Source organism: Vigna angularis, chromosome 1 (assembly GCF_016808095.1).
Source record: "Vigna angularis cultivar LongXiaoDou No.4 chromosome 1, ASM1680809v1, whole genome shotgun sequence".
In the NCBI taxonomy this organism is placed as follows: Eukaryota; Viridiplantae; Streptophyta; class Magnoliopsida; order Fabales; family Fabaceae; genus Vigna; species Vigna angularis.
In genome coordinates this window covers 15515317-15531075 of record NC_068970.1, presented here as the reverse complement: position 1 = coordinate 15531075, position 15759 = coordinate 15515317, and the positions used below count along the sequence as shown (strand labels likewise).

The 15759-nt window shown below is 31.7% G+C and overlaps 2 protein-coding genes across 6 annotated transcripts; both read left to right on the top strand.

The window, feature by feature from the left end:
- The first annotated feature begins 457 nt into the window (after positions 1-457).
- Positions 458-3151, top strand: LOC108331299 (protein NONRESPONDING TO OXYLIPINS 2, mitochondrial). 3 transcript variants are annotated; one of them, XR_008245826.1, is made up of 4 exons: positions 458-667; positions 758-876; positions 1599-1658; positions 2961-3151. XR_008245826.1 is itself a non-coding variant. In XM_017565954.2 (3 exons), the coding sequence occupies exons 1-3, from the start codon at positions 534-536 to the stop codon at positions 2984-2986; spliced, it is 279 nt and encodes a 92-aa protein (XP_017421443.1). In that variant the 5' UTR covers positions 458-533; the 3' UTR covers positions 2987-3151. The 3 variants fall into 3 exon arrangements, 2 of the variants coding, with proteins under 2 accessions (XP_017421443.1, XP_052726049.1); XM_017565954.2 differs by lacking the exon at positions 1599-1658; XM_052870089.1 differs by lacking the exon at positions 2961-3151 and having other exon boundaries at positions 1599-1903.
- Positions 3152-6977: 3826 nt separating this feature from the next.
- On the top strand, positions 6978-10216 carry LOC108324812 (WAT1-related protein At5g47470). 3 transcript variants are annotated; one of them, XM_017557753.2, is made up of 7 exons: positions 6978-7670; positions 7746-7811; positions 8539-8676; positions 8821-9067; positions 9162-9287; positions 9778-9929; positions 10016-10216. In XM_017557753.2, the coding sequence occupies exons 1-7, from the start codon at positions 7480-7482 to the stop codon at positions 10125-10127; spliced, it is 1032 nt and encodes a 343-aa protein (XP_017413242.1). In that variant the 5' UTR covers positions 6978-7479; the 3' UTR covers positions 10128-10216. The 3 variants fall into 3 exon arrangements, with proteins under 3 accessions (XP_017413242.1, XP_017413230.1, XP_017413236.1); XM_017557741.2 differs by having other exon boundaries at positions 6982-7670; positions 9162-9323; XM_017557747.2 differs by having other exon boundaries at positions 6986-7670; positions 8560-8676; positions 9162-9323.
- Positions 10217-15759: the final 5543 nt, after the last annotated feature.

Below are 15759 nucleotides of genomic sequence, written 5' to 3'. Positions count from 1 at the left end.
TCAATGAAGAAAACAAAAATAATAACTAATAATAATAATAATAATAATAACTAATAATAATAATAATTAATAATAATAATAATAATAATAATTAATAATAATAATAATAATAATTAATAAGAGTAATAATAATAATAATTTTTTCAAGGTAAACACATCCTTAAAAAGGTGGAAAGGAAAAAGGTGCAGATGCTTGCGGTGGTGCGCTAAGTTAAATTTTGAAACTTGAGTAAATGACGTGGTTATGCACTTTAATAGAACAGAAAAAAAGTAAAAAAAATTTACCCTATGTCATCTATCAAAGGTTAATTCTGGAATTAAATGAAATTTTGGAAATGCAGAAAGAAGGATTTGAAGGTGCAGGAAGAAGCCCCTTAAAGGATGGGAGAGGTCGGGCTCAACCTGTCAAAAGGCCCAATGCTTTTAATTTCGAAGAAAATAGATAAAATTAAAATAATCTCATAAAGAAAAAGGCAAAACCCTAAACCCTTTCTGCGCTGTTCTGTCTCCTCTTCCGATCTGATCTATCGTCAATGGCTTCCGCGTGCAGCAGAATTGCGCAACGAACGTTATTTTCGTCTGCAAAATCCGTCATTAAGTCCAATGTTCGCGCTTCTTCCAAACCAACTTCAACTTCCGTTCCTCTTCGACAATCCTTGTTGACCAGGTTTCCCTTCCATCTACGACTTTCGTTTCTGTTCCTAATCGCAAAACCTCTGAAATAATCCATTTCTTTGTTGTGGTTGGTCTGTTGTAGGATCTCGCCGGAACTGAGATGCGCACAGTCGCTGTTGCCGCTGCACAGTGCGGTGGCGGCAGCTAGAATGACTTCTTGTTTGAGCGTAACTTCCAGAAGCTGCCGAGCGCTTTCTCAGGGTACTCTCTGCTGCACCTCTCCCGGCCTCTAATACTTTCTTTTTCAAAATTATACGCAAAGTGTGAGTAGCTTCTTTGCTTCTCCGATTGTGTTATTCTTTCGATTTTCTTTCTCTTTCCATTTCTGAATAAATCGTTTTAAGCAAACTACAACAAATAATACAAAACCTAATACGTTTATTCTATTTCTTTGTTTAATTAGGACCCATGCTCTGGTATTTCTCTTAAGTAATTAAAAGTATTTCGTTGGAGTTTAATTGGCGAGTTTCAGTTTCCAAACTTATTCAAAAGGCTGTAGCCTTTTTGCTTCTGCTCGTTAAATTTTAGCATCATTTGGCCTCTTCATGATACTGTTGCATCAAATGTGGGTAGTTGATACTAAATGATGTATGGAGAATGAACCAAAAAAATGCAATACAGATATTTTAGCCAAAAAAGAGGGTGCAGGGAAGTTTAGAATTAGGAAGCTATAGATAATTAAGCCAGCCGTTATAGATACTAAGCTAGATAATTTGTTCTGACGATAGCATAATTTCAACATGCCGTGTCTAATCAAGAATGTATCTTTTTTTAGTCCTTCAGACGGCATTGTGTGGCTTAGTTGGGGTGTTATGGTTCAGTAGATGGGTTTATGGAAAACAATTGGTGGCTGTGAGTAAGACGTAATAGTGCTTTAACCAGGAGTTTTGTCGTTAACTAACTGTAAAATTTGGTTCCTGCAGGCACATAGTAATTTGGATTTTGCGGGACAAGCCAATTATGGCGTACTGCTTCATTATCAAGTATGAAAAAATTAGTGTTTATTTAACATAGTGTAATCTCTTCAACCAATATTAGAATGACTTCGATTTCTGCTATCTTTAAAACAAAGTCTGTTGGCAGCTTCTGCAGATATTTGAAGTCTAAATGGATGTCCTTTGTGATAGTGTCGTCGTTTTTCTTTTTTGTGTGGGAAATGAAATTGTGAGGGAGAAAGAAGTTAGAGGATGTATCTTGTATAATACTATAAAGTCTATATTCATTGACAGTTTCCATTTCTCACACTCTCTTCTCTCGAATGTTTCCTAAGCAAAGGAAATAATGATGTCCCACTTTTCTATATAATAAATCGATGATCTATGTTTTCTTTGACACATGTATTCTCACTCTCCCATTAGTAAAAACAGTGTCAACCTACCAGTTTACTACATAATATGGTGAGGGCAGTCCTGTATGATTTTTAGAAAATAGCCATTTCATTTACATATGAAGCCTTTTGTTAATGATTTCAACTCATTACCTTGATCTATTATACTCTATCGTACTCTGTAACCTTCATTTCTAGGGTGATGAGCGCGACGAATTTAAATAATTAAACATATAAGTACACAAACTGCTTCCTGTTGAGTGATTTGTAATTGAGATTCATGGAATTCTGGAAGAAAGTCACCCTCAGTCAGGACTCCAGCGCATTAGCACCCGAGCTGGAAATACCACTTCCCTAACTAATCACGTTTGCAAATAATGCATGTCTGATTGAGAATGAGTATACTGGTTTAACGTGTTTTTGTGTTAACAATGATTTGTTGGATTAAGTTTTCATCAGTGGTGGGAGATATTTTATAAAACAAATGGAAGGCCTTATATTGGTACATAGGGAAATTAGGCAGTGAATTGGGCATTGGTGCAATGGATAATTAAAGGACAGTTATGATAGCCAATCAGACTCTTGAATGCAAATGTTTGTCTTAAGTTTATGATATTTTGACTTTTCACTTTATAGTAAATAAATATAACACGATAACATAACTGCTACTTTCATCAGATGGAATTGATGGGACGTGAGACATGCATGCTGTTTTTAAGGTGTGGTATTTTGTCTTTGCTGTCCGAATAGTTTGGACAATCATCTTCTCTATTAGCATGTCTATCAATTTGTGCTTAGAACATATGTTTAGACATGGTGTGAATAACAGAGCTTATAAATTTCATTAACCATAATTACCCTTATTGACCTTGACATCATTGCAACTCAATGGGCCTTTGATTTAATTAGTGTTTTTTAACTCAAGCATGTTACTAACCGTGTCTTTATTTTATTTTAGAGCTTGGTTTATCAGTGCCAAGGTGATACCTGCTACGAGAGAGATTGAAGAAGGCCTTGTGTTTGTGAGGATATCTAGATGATTAAACCCTAATGCGCAGTAAGCGGCTGTAAACACTGTGATTCTTTCAGTCTGAGAAAATGAATATCTGCTGAATAAAAGATTCTCGCCCTGAATGTTACATTTTTTCACTTGCCTTCCCCGCTCGTGTTTAGTGCCGTCTTTACTTTTAAGCCCAAGTTCTTCAGTTATTACAATTATTGCAATTAATAAACCCCAAAACACATTCTAAGTATGATATTTAGGGTATATGATTTTTTAAAAAGGATTTTTATGAAAATTAGGAAGAAAAATGTATTAGTTTTTTATAAATTAGAATTATATTATTCACGACTTTTTTTAAATGATGAGAAAGAGTAGTTAAAAATTAGTTTCTGGATAAGTTCATTTTAGTTTAGAGTGAAATATCAATTTTTCATTTTCTCTTTTGACAGTCGTTGTGGAAACCTTTTTTTATCAAATCATTGCCTACTGCCACTGCAACTTGATCTCAAACGAAAATGTCTCTGCCAGTAAAACCTCTTTTTCACAGCCAGTTACCCTGCATGCGTCAGTGTGGATTTGAATTCAAGTAGATGAAGATTGGGACCAAGTTACCAAGCTCAAGAAAGAAAAGTAGTAATACTCGACCTATTTTATTAACAATAAACTCTATAATATCATTAGTTTAAGTTGTCTTTTAAAAACGTAACCAAACAAATCTCATGAAAAATAATATTCCAAAAGAAAACGTAAACGATGTTAGAAACAAATATCATATTTAGTACGGAATGGTTACTAGACAGAGATTTGTTCGGCCCCATTGGTTAGCCTCAGTCATCAAAACCCCAATGAATGAACAGACAAAATATGTATGGGTTTGAAAAACTTAAGTTGGCCAAGGCACTCAGAATATTGAAAAAGACAATTCTTATTGAACGGGTAAGATTGAATCTTAGAAATTTGGAAATCATAAACTAAATAGCGGAAATAGCTAACAACAATAGTGATGGGTAATTAGGATTTGAATATAAGTTGGGAAACGTGTGAAATAGTTTGTAAATGAGTGATTTGGGAGGATGGTGAGGAACCTTTGTCACGGACGGCATACAAGGTCATAAAGGTGAGGGAAAGGCCTCTCCCATCCAACGCAACACTTTGTTCCTACCACGTTTGGTCTTAAGATGAACTTCAATCTGCTGTGGAAACTGAGCAAAGGCAGCAGTCTCGGTTACGAAGCACTTCCATACGCCTTAGCTCCTTCACATCCTCTTGTTGAATGAGAGGGCAGAGAAGAGGTGATCTCCAAATCGTTCCGAAACCCTAGGCACATGGAAATAAGAGCCATTGAACCATCGACGACGATGACTATAGGAGGAAGTTTTAATTGTCCATTCATGAAAATTGGATATAAAGAATTTGAAGATTTAGTTATTCGAACGGTCCCAATCCTGTACTTTCTGAGGTGCAGGCATCTATTCGGCATCTTTATTTCCCTACAGCTTTGTAAATAGTCTAGAAGATGAACCGGTTCCTCTTCGTCTTGTTCATCTTCTTCTTGTTCATCTTCTTCTATTGCTCGGTTCTGATGCCTGCCCCATACCTTTCACTAATAGGAAATTGTGCATGCATCTCTTGAACTTCGCTTTGTCATTGCATAACAGCTTCAGCAATTGGTAAATAATTCTGACTTACAAGTTACTGGGGTCCAGAAATGGAGATAAGGTGGGAGACTAGCGTCAATTGCCTCACAAAGTTTTCTATCGTGTGTAAACAACTGCTCGAGGTTAGACTTCATTTTTAAATTGTTTGATTTTCTTTTTCTCTTATTGTTTTCAATCTTTCTTTTGACAGTAAAGATAAAAGTAAGTGTTCTTGATGAATAAAAAGTATATAATTGTTTTGTATTATTTGTTTATATGCTCGATGAAAGTGATATAATATATATGCCAAAGAAATAAAAGCTCATTCATATTATATTAGAAAACAAATGAATTATAATAATTTGACATAAATATTAATCATTGAAATTACTCAATATACAACTCTTAAAAAATTAAATATAAATTAAAAGTTCTACGTTAAGTAAAAATGAAAATGTTAGTTAAGAAAAATAATATCCATAAATATTAAGGTTTAAGATTTTATATTAAAAATGGTGTAAAATCTCTTATATGAGCAACTTATTGTAGAGATGGTTGATAAGTAAAAATGTGTTGAGATAAATGATGAATAAATATATTATGCTAAAATCCAACTCAGACTTGTATATAAATAAAAAAGTTGGATAGTATATAAGAAAAACAAAACATTAATTTTTAAGATTTTATGTTGAAATTGATGTCAAGTAAGTAACTCATACATTAATCAAGATTCATATTTTTAATTTATACTAGGATGACAAAATGGGTATGGACTATAGTCCGTGGGTGAGCTCGTCAAAATATAGGTTGGATTTTTTAACCTGTTGGCCTAGTGTGTTTTTTATTTTTTAATTAAAAATTAAAATAAAATAATTTCAAAAGTTAAATTTTTTTATTATATTTTTAAAGATTTAAATATACAATAGTATTATAATTTAAATCATTAACATGTACAAATTAAATTTCAATTCTTAATTATAATATATAATTATTTCTATTTATCTAATTAAAATATAATAAATTAGTCAATTAAAAATTTAAAAATATTTATGTTACTAAATTTATTTTTAATATATATATATATATATATATATATATATAAATTTTAAAAATTTCATTAGAATATTATTAACATCTGAATTTAATTCCTTTTTTATAAACATAAATATTAAAAACAAATGCAAAATGTGTATCTAAAAAGTTATGATATCAGATGGAAGAAGCACAATTAATATTGAAAAAAAATTATAAACAAAAAAAAAAGTTGTATTAAAAAAAATCATATTTCAATTTATTTAAGACAGTGTTGAACTTTAAAAAAAAATTATCTTTAACCTAAAACATTAAAGAAAATAAGACTTTCTACTTAAGATATCTTCATCAATAAGGTGATAAGTTTATGACATGTCTTATAAGACATTTCCATTATAATATATTGATATAACATAAAATTTAAGACTTTGATTTCACTAAGGAGAACAAATATTTTTTGCAACAATTAAATGGAACATGAATTATAAGGTGTGTGTGAGTCTTTTAAGACACTTGTAATAGAATGAAAATTACAAAAATGTCTTAAAAGTGATGTATCACATTAAAACCCGTAAAAAGTGAATCAAAACTTATAAAAACCTTAGACTCTATTACACGAATAAATTTAAGTATGCCGACATAACATGAAATTTTAGATTTTGGACGGTCTTAGATAAAACTCCCAGTCATAAAAAATAAAATAATATTTTCTGTGTTAAAAACACGTTTTTTTTTTGCTAATAAAGTAAAACATTAATTAAAATTCGAGTTTTATAAGAGTCTTATATTGGAGTAAAAGTTAAAAAAAAAGGTTCTAAGAGAGTAAACCCACAAAAATAAGATGACTTTTATGATATGATAACTTTTGTAATGAAAATAATTTTATTGTTCTCTATGTTCATTTTAGAATAATGATATTTTGACAACATCTTTTTATAACATTTTTTTGATATTAAAATATTGTTAAAGTATTATTATTTTTTATTTTATTATTTAATTTGCCGCATGTTGAATTTCTAATACAAATAACTGCATATTTGTGTCAAGATACAATTAATTTTAAGTTATATATATATATATATATATATATATATATATATATATATATATATATATATATATATATATATATATATATATATAAAATTAAAAATCACATTGAGCCTTCATTGTTCATAATTTTTTATTATTTTCTTTAAAAATTTATATAAATATAAATTTAATAGTAAAACCAATAATTTTAAATTCAAATTTTATTCTGGGAAAAAAACTTGCATAAGAGATAAAACAAAACAGTTGTCGCGAGTTACAAAGTTATTTTCGAATAACATTAAAAATATCACAGTTTAAGTTACTTGTAAGAACAAAAGGAATGGACAATCCTCCCTATATCCAAGGAAAAGAAAATCTAGATTTAGATTTAGCAAACAACATTTGAACGTTAAAGAACTCCCTCTATTTATGTCTGAAAAAAAAATCAACAGAAGAAAACTGAGAAAAGTTGGTACGACAAAAGAAATCCAAGGAAGAAAGGGCGACAAGAGAGAAAGAAAGTTTGGTAGAAGAACGTGAAGGGTAGCCAGCTCAGTTCTATAATCTAACTCAGATTTCTCATGCAATAAGTTTCCACAAAAAAACGACATTTCTATATTTGCGTCTGTCGTTGTCTGCAACCATAAGAAACATGCAATAAAGGAAGTTGAAAGGAAGGGACGGAAACGAGAATGAAGAGAGGATAGGGTGGTATATATGTCCTCTCTTGGTATCAGTTTTGATTTGATTTTGCAGAGAGGAAAGTTACGACAATGGTGAATGGAGGGTTGGTGGAAGATGTTGCAGTGATTGGAGTGTTGATAGGGGTGCAATTTGTTTACGCAGGAAACGCTTTGTTGCTCAGTTATCTTATGTCTTTGGGCCTCGAATCTCTTACCATTGTCACTTTTACTTCCTTTGCTACGTTCCTTATTCTCTTACCTTTTGCCTTCTATTATGAAAGGTTCATCTTCTTCTCCTTCTCTCTATACATTTATCTGCTTTTGGCATGCAGTTTCATGATAAACACCTTTTGCAGGTGTAGATGGCCCACTAAAGTTGGTTTCAAGTTGTTTACACAGCTTTTCTTGCTTGCACTGGGAGGGTAGGCAAATCTTATTACTAACTTCTCAATTTCTTTATTAAATTTTCATCTCAATTTAAATTCATGTTTTCAGGTCCCTTTTCTTTTCTGGTGTAAAGTATACATTTTTTTTAATTAACTCCATTTTTTTTTCAAAATTCGGGGATGGAAGTTGTTTTTGAATATTAATCCAACAAAAAAGTTGCATAGAGCATGCTGGGTTTTGACTTTTGAATCCCAGTTATGGGAAGGAATTTAATTGAAGGATAATTATTTTAGGGAATTGTTGAAGGGTGATAGAAACAATATCATTGATTTTTGGGAATATCTGATAATCTGAACCCTAGAATCTATCTAACACAATCTTGCTTGTGTCGGGCACCAGAATTGTCTTTATATTTTCCAACTATTAAGTGCAAACACCGTAGTTTGAGCTAATTAAACCCTCAATTTTAGGAACCCTTATCTTATAATTTTCTCATTGGATTGCAAAGGCTTACCTTGATAATGAAAGGTAGGTACTATTTTAAGGAATTTGATGACTGTAAAAGGACATAAATTGTTGTGTATAGAACCAGTGGCTCATGGACCAGTTAGCGTTTTGGATTTAACAAAAAATGACAAATCCAAATCATCACTCCATTTTCTAATTACCTGACCCAAAGGGTATAATGTTATTTACCTTTTTTCCTTTCTTTTGCTTAATCAGTTTATCCCTTTTTCTTTCTCTTGGTATCTATTCATACAGGGTTGGTATCTTGGTATGCAGGGTAACAATGTTCCAGTCTCTATTCCTAAAAGGAATCAATCTAACCTCGCCAGCAATGGGAACAGCCATGCCAAATCTTGCACCAGGTCTCATCTTCATCATGGCATGGATTTTTCGGTAATATGATCTATTTTTCATGAACTTTATAATTTCAGTATTTCTCTTATATATGTATGTGTTTAGTTAATTAAAAAGGTGTAGGATTTCGCTAGTATCTATATAATTTGAATGCTAATTAATGAAAATTTTGATGTTAGGCAGGTTGGAAAAAGTAAAGTTAAGCTGCACATATAGTAGAGTAAAAATAGTTGGCACGTTGCTTTGTGTATTAGGAGCTCTCACACTGAGCATAATGCAAAGCATCTCTGCACCTCCTAAGTCCAATAAAGTGGGAACAATTCAATCACCATCTCCACCAACACATGTAACATTTGACAGACACAAGCTAATCGGTTGTCTCTATCTTTTGGTCGCAATCCTCATATTGTCAAGCAACATTGTCCTACAGGTAACTTACATTGTGAGACTTTTACATCAAACAATTGATTTCTTACTTCTCATGTTTTCAAACATGCTATTACCGGAAATTGTGATTCTTGTAGGCCTTTACTCTAGGAGATTTTCCTGCACCGATGTCGTTGTGTTCAATAACTTGCTTTTTTGGGACATTCATGACTGTCGCAGTTCAATTAATTGAAGATCACGAATTCAAAACTGGTTGGCCTATTGTGAGTGTCGGAGACATGATTGCATATTCTCTTCTGGTAATTTCAATATATAGATAACATCGTTATAATTCGTTTTGACAATTTTAAAACCCAACATTTAAAGAGACATTGAAAAAGAGGTAGCATGTGATTGTATAATGTAGCTTTTAGAGGACTTCGGCTCAAGTTTCACTAATTTAAGTCGAAATTATTCTTATAAAATCGATTTATAAAATAATGTTTGCAAATTATTCGTTTGATCTCTAATTAGCTTCTTTTAACTAAATTTATTGTTTGTTGGATATAATATTTCAACCACTTTTGACATGAAGAGGTGAATTGGAAGTTTCATATTAACTAAATATTAGATCAATTTACACTATATAAATGGATACAAACTTTATTTTATAAGTTGATTTTGTAAAGTTGAATTAGACGTAAAGTGCATTTCTTAATAGTTTTGTATACAATTTACCTTAGAAGTAACATTTTGTTAAAATGTAATGCACAGGCAGGTGTAGTGAGTGGAATGTGCCTGACTGTGAATTGTTGGGCACTTGAGAAAAGAGGGCCAGTGTTGGTGTCCATGTTCAGTCCTATTGGTACAGTCTGCTCAGTAATTTTCTCAGTTGTTACCCTAGGACACACCACCAACATTGGAAGGTACTTTCATAATATACTTAAATTCTTTTTTATGTTTCATATGACTTCTCAAGTACAGTATCTTATTGTTCAGTACTGTATTGCAGCTTAGCAGGTATGTTCCTGATGTTCACTGGGCTCTACTTTGTGCTTTGGGCCAAAGGGAAAGAAGGTTGCTTTGAGAGTGAATATGACGCAGAGAAGCCCCTTTTAAGTTAACCTTTTCAAATGTCAAAAGGAATAGTATGTAGTATGTACTTCTTTTATCCATAGAAACAGAGTAAATGAAATAGAAGTTTATTCACAAATCTTATTTCTAAGTTCTAATCAAATACGCGATGCAATTAGATTAAAGCGGTTAATGGCAATCAAAAGCGGTAAATAGTATTATGAAACAATATTCACACCAATGATATTATGTCACACGACAAAGTAATCTCCAGACGTGTCGAACAAGTGTTCTACCACAATTTAACTTTTTGGCAGAACCATGTTCTTGAAAAAAACATCTTTTTAAATTTCTCTTAAAAACGCTGAAAGGAGGTAGAGGCTTATTGACAACTAAGATTTATCACCTCTTTAATTGTTGAGCTAGCTAGATATGGCATAGGATGCAACTAAAGCAACTCGATGTAGCAGCACAGGATCTTGTGATGCCATTTTGGGACCACCATTGTGAGGAATTAACACTTTTTGTTTAAGAATTTGACATGATTTTGTTAAAAAAACTATACAAGAAAGAAGATGGACATGCAAAAAGATTGAGAAGACTGTAAACGCTATCATGGTATCAATGAATACTAACGAGTTTATATATGGTGTATATTTTTTGTGGTCTTTCAGATATAGATAAATAAGATGAAGCTACTACTAAGGGAGGTTTCGACAGTTCACTAAAAATAACTAAGTGGTGGATATTAAAAGTGGTAAAGACACTTTTTGTGACGTGAAAGAGTCACAGAATATTAATCAAACAAGTAGCAAATTTTAATGGTGCAAGTTTCCTACTTTTTTTGCCACCAATAAATGTTGAAGGAAGGAGAAATATCTCTTACTATTTTTGCTGCCAAACATTACAGATTCTAGACTCTGTTTTTAAGCTCAGCCAATAAATACAAGTATCTTCTTCTGTATTCCTTTTACTTTTCGAGAGTATAGTTGCTTTCTCCTTCGTTCAAAGAGAAAACACTATTATTATCGTCAACTTTTTAAATCTCTTATTCTTATCCCTAATTTTTCCATATTTTATGATTTTTTTTATACTTAAATTATTTTACCTATTTCTATTTTTTTCAAGTTTATTTTAGTGTTATGGTATTATATGACTTTTTTAGCGTATAATAAGTTTTTACAACATAATTGTCTTGTTGATATAACAGTTTCACATGCAAAATCCTTAACCTTTAAAACGAAAGTTAATTTAGAGGATAAACCATGTGCAAATTTGATAAACAAAATACTCAAAGTTTATTGGCTTTAAAAGAAACGTGAAATTCGAAACTTAATTCTGTTACCAATAAGGAGTATTGGTAAATCTTGAGGAAATGTGTTTTGATGATGCTGCAAGAAGTTTTAGTTGAAGAAGATATTAGAATTAGTTAAAAGCAATTTGTAGAAATTAAATATAGTAGGAAATTCTCGTAAACTTTGTAAACTTGCATTTTTAACTGTAATAATCGATTATGGAATGGCAATAATCGATTATCACAGAGTCATACAGGAATAATCGATTATCACATCATATAATCGATTATCACATTTTGAAAACCCTGTAACGGACTTGAATAATCGATTATCACTTTTGATAATCGATTATCAGTGGCAGTTGGGAGATGTTTTTTCAGTTTTTGACCCTGCACGAAACTAGGCTTATAAATAGAGGTCTTCACAACTCTTAGAAAGTAACTTTTCAATTGAGAGTATTAGAGCTTTGTGCCTAAGGGAAGCTCTCTGTGAGTGAAAAGGATCTATGCCATTTTGAGAATACAGTTTGTCTGAGGAAGTTCTCAAAGTGATAGAGTGCTCTTGCCTGGTCTTGTGAATAGGAGAAGCTCGCGTTTTGTGCGTCAAAGGTCGAAGCAGTTCTTTTCAAGTTGGCTGAGCAGGTTCTTCCGTTCGTTTGTCGAAGGAAGGTGTTTTCTATTCTTTGCTTATTTTGATTATCTGATTGTAATCTTGAAACCATATTTTAGTGAAAAAGGTTAATCACTATTTTTAGTGATTAACGACTGGACGTAGAATCTTTTGATTCGAACCAGGATAAAAATTCTATGTTGATTTTCTTGATCCCTAAACTCTTAGCACATCAATTGTTTGATAAATTTTCTCTAAGAAAACTGTTTTTCTAAAACGGACCATCGAAACTTGATTTGTGACCGTAACACGCTTTCCAAGTTTTTAATTCCGCTGCGCGACTCTATAACGGTACCGATTGTTCCAACAAATTCTTGTTAAAAATAGTTAAAAAATAATATATAAGGAATCCAGTTTTTTTAACTTATCTTTATTTTTATAAAATGATTATATATGACATTATATATATCTGAAATGGATTCGAATAAAAATTACCTGTAGACTTGTGCAAACATACTCATAAAATATCGAATAGAGTTATCCATTTTCAATCCCTCTATTGTTCAATTCTATTTGACATTAAAAATAGACACATGACCTGTTTTCTTTTTCTTTTTTTTTCATATTTCTCATTATTTAAGTCGTATTAAATTAACTTGTTCAAAACCAAACTTGTTATATTGCATTGATTTTGACTCAGGTCAAAGTAGAGAGTATTAAATAACACTGAAATATAAATGAACATAATTTTGGATAAATGTTTACACATCCGGTTGTCTTTAAAGCAAAGAAATTATTTTGAATGTAAGCAAGTTTATGATGTTACGTTAAAAAGTGGTATAGATTGAACTTATGTCTCTTCGATAGCCTAATAAATGTTTTTGAAAGACCAACCAATAATATCATTATAAATGTTCAACAATTCTTATGAGAATCACTTTGGTTCCATTGAAAAGTATCCAAAACCGATCTGAGTTAATGGCCACAATGTGTCAACTTTCTCGCAGACTGATGTCATACTCTTATTTATTTCTTTTTTCTTTTTTGGAGTTCCAATATGACCTGCTGATTTCAACATGAATTTTGCTTTGCCCATTGCAATACACCTTTAAGACGTTCTTCTCTTTGTAGTGTCTTCAATGTTCCATCACACAAGTCACCAAAGTTAGATGCTGAAAACACAATTTTCGGAATCGGACACTCCATTTGCAGTTTGGCACAACATTAATCTATTCTCATTCCTCTTCAGCAACCAAATTCTCACCAACAACAAATTCTAAGCTCGGATAATCTTTCTCTCTAAAAATGTAAATACTGACTTAAAAATGTTTATATTAGCTTTTTTTTACCATTATACACAGTAAAAATTATAGATATAGATTTTTGTTAAGATGCCTGTTCGTTCAATGAATACAAATTTACTCTTCTAATAAATTTAACATTCTTTAAAGTTAAATTAAAATTAAAATTTATTTAATAAATTGTTTTTTAATTATACTCATAATTTAATTTTTTTTTTTAAATTCTCTATTCTACATAACATTATAAAATTAAAAAAAAATATGTTTTGATCTAAAACTTTATCATAAATCCTAGTAAATGTTCTTTTTCTAAGTATCTTTGAAGATATCACATTTCATTAACAAATTCTATCATCCTATGTCAATATCATAACTTTTCAAACGATTGAGTTAGATAATTGACAAAATTTTCAAGATGAACCAATCCAACATTTGTTGTCATCGTTTCCCAGTTCGTCAAAAGTTTCTTCAAAGTCTAATCTGAATTCTCGCATGGATGAACTGTCAATGCCACTTACCTATCCAGAAAATTCGTTTTGACTTATCACCCCACTCTAAAAGTTTCATCATATTTTAATTTTGAATTTTTACAACACCTCCATTAGAAAAACCAAGAATTTTGGTAGAGGTTGGATCTCTGTAGTGTTTAATACAATTCAACAAATCCGGTAGCTATTTCTTTTCTCCACCATTTATTTATTAATTGCATTTGCCGGCGTTGATCGAGCAATTACTCGGGATTCGGTAACATGGTATCAAATTAATAAATAGTAATGCAAGTTGTGCATTCCATGCAACATCAGTTTCTCATTCACCCACCATCTTAGATCCTCTTTTAACTGATTATCAATTTTATAATGCAATGAATCCGATGGTGATGATGAATGCTTCTATGGGTGGAGCATATGTGAGGGCATTCCACAGTAGAATCCACCCTCTTATTATCTCAGCATCATCTCTCAACACCGATAAAAGTGCGGTAACTAGTCAGAAGATAAATGATTAAAGTACACAACCATGAATTTTTATGACTGTTTCTTCCTTTTTGCACTCTGACTCTATGCTTCTACTCTATAGGTAAAGTAGTTATCAACATAACTATCGTATAATTCAAATGTTTAATTCAAAAGTCTATATATTAAAGTTGTTAAAGTAGTGAATTTTAGGTTCAGCTTTTCCAAAGGAACTATAGTGTTTTTTTCTACCAAAATTGATTGTTTGTTCCATATATTATTTCATTCGTTATTGATTTTCTTATTAATGTTTAGTCTGATGTTAAATAATAAATAATGGAGGTAAATTTAAAGTATACAAATGCATTTAGGATGCAATTTTTGAGGATGTTGTTGATGTTTATTTTTGGGTTATGTGTTTTGTAGGTATAGCAGTTTATATAGGTTGGTTGCAGTTCCAGCAGACAAGGGGAACAAAAGGGAAGGAGACGTCCAGTGTTGTAGGCCATTCGATAACCTTGACACATGTCTCTCATGTTTGGTCTATTCCTGTTGCACCGAAGTGTGGTCCCTCGTGATTCATCTCTTGTTCGAATGCAAAAGCAAGACCTCATAGTTGTCATGATGTCTGTCATAATATGCTTGACTTGGAAGCCAAAAACAAACATTTGATAGGCAAGACTTAAAGCTAGGTTGGTTCTGTTTTGGAGCAAACCAAGTCTCAAAGATCACCACATTTTTCATTTTTCTAACCATGTCTTCCCCTTATGTGACCCGACCCTACATTCATTTCATTCCCTAGTCAAGTCAAACTCCTCAAGAATGAAAATTTGCAAGAGCCGAAGTGCAAGGAAAGAGTTGTGTAACTGTGTTGTGTTGTGTAGTGCCAGATGCCATTCCTTGTCAGAATCACTACTTGCCCTCACTAGACTCTAGCCACTAGTACCACTCTGCTTGCAAAAAGCAGAATCAACAAAAAGAGAAAAAGAAAAAAGATTTACCACTTTATGTTTGTTGTTCGGACAGCATTTACTATTTGGTGTTCAGTTTGAATGCAGTAGCAATTTCATCTAATTATTTATTTTCTGTCACAAGACATGAATGATTTAAAGCAGTACCATCTTGTAATTTGAAATCCCTGCCTGTTAATTAATATGGTAAACACAAGGCTGGTATTTATCACTGTCACAGAATTTATACTGGGCTAAACCAACCACTACTCATGGATGCTAGCAGACTTTGATGTTCTGTCTTACCTATACCTTTTACTTTTTATTGGTTTTACGCAAATCATTTAATACCCACAATAATTACAACTTTTCTTTTATTTGTCAGATGCTTCTTTAAATTTTTCTGGACTCTCACCACAACACTTTTTTTCCACATCAACACGAACCTCAATAGCTCAACGGATTAATTACTTATCTATTTAGAATTCTCCGGAACTATCTTTATATAGCAGTTTAACTCATTCATTAGCGTCATGTTCATGAAGCTTTGTAACATGACCTTCTGTATCAATCG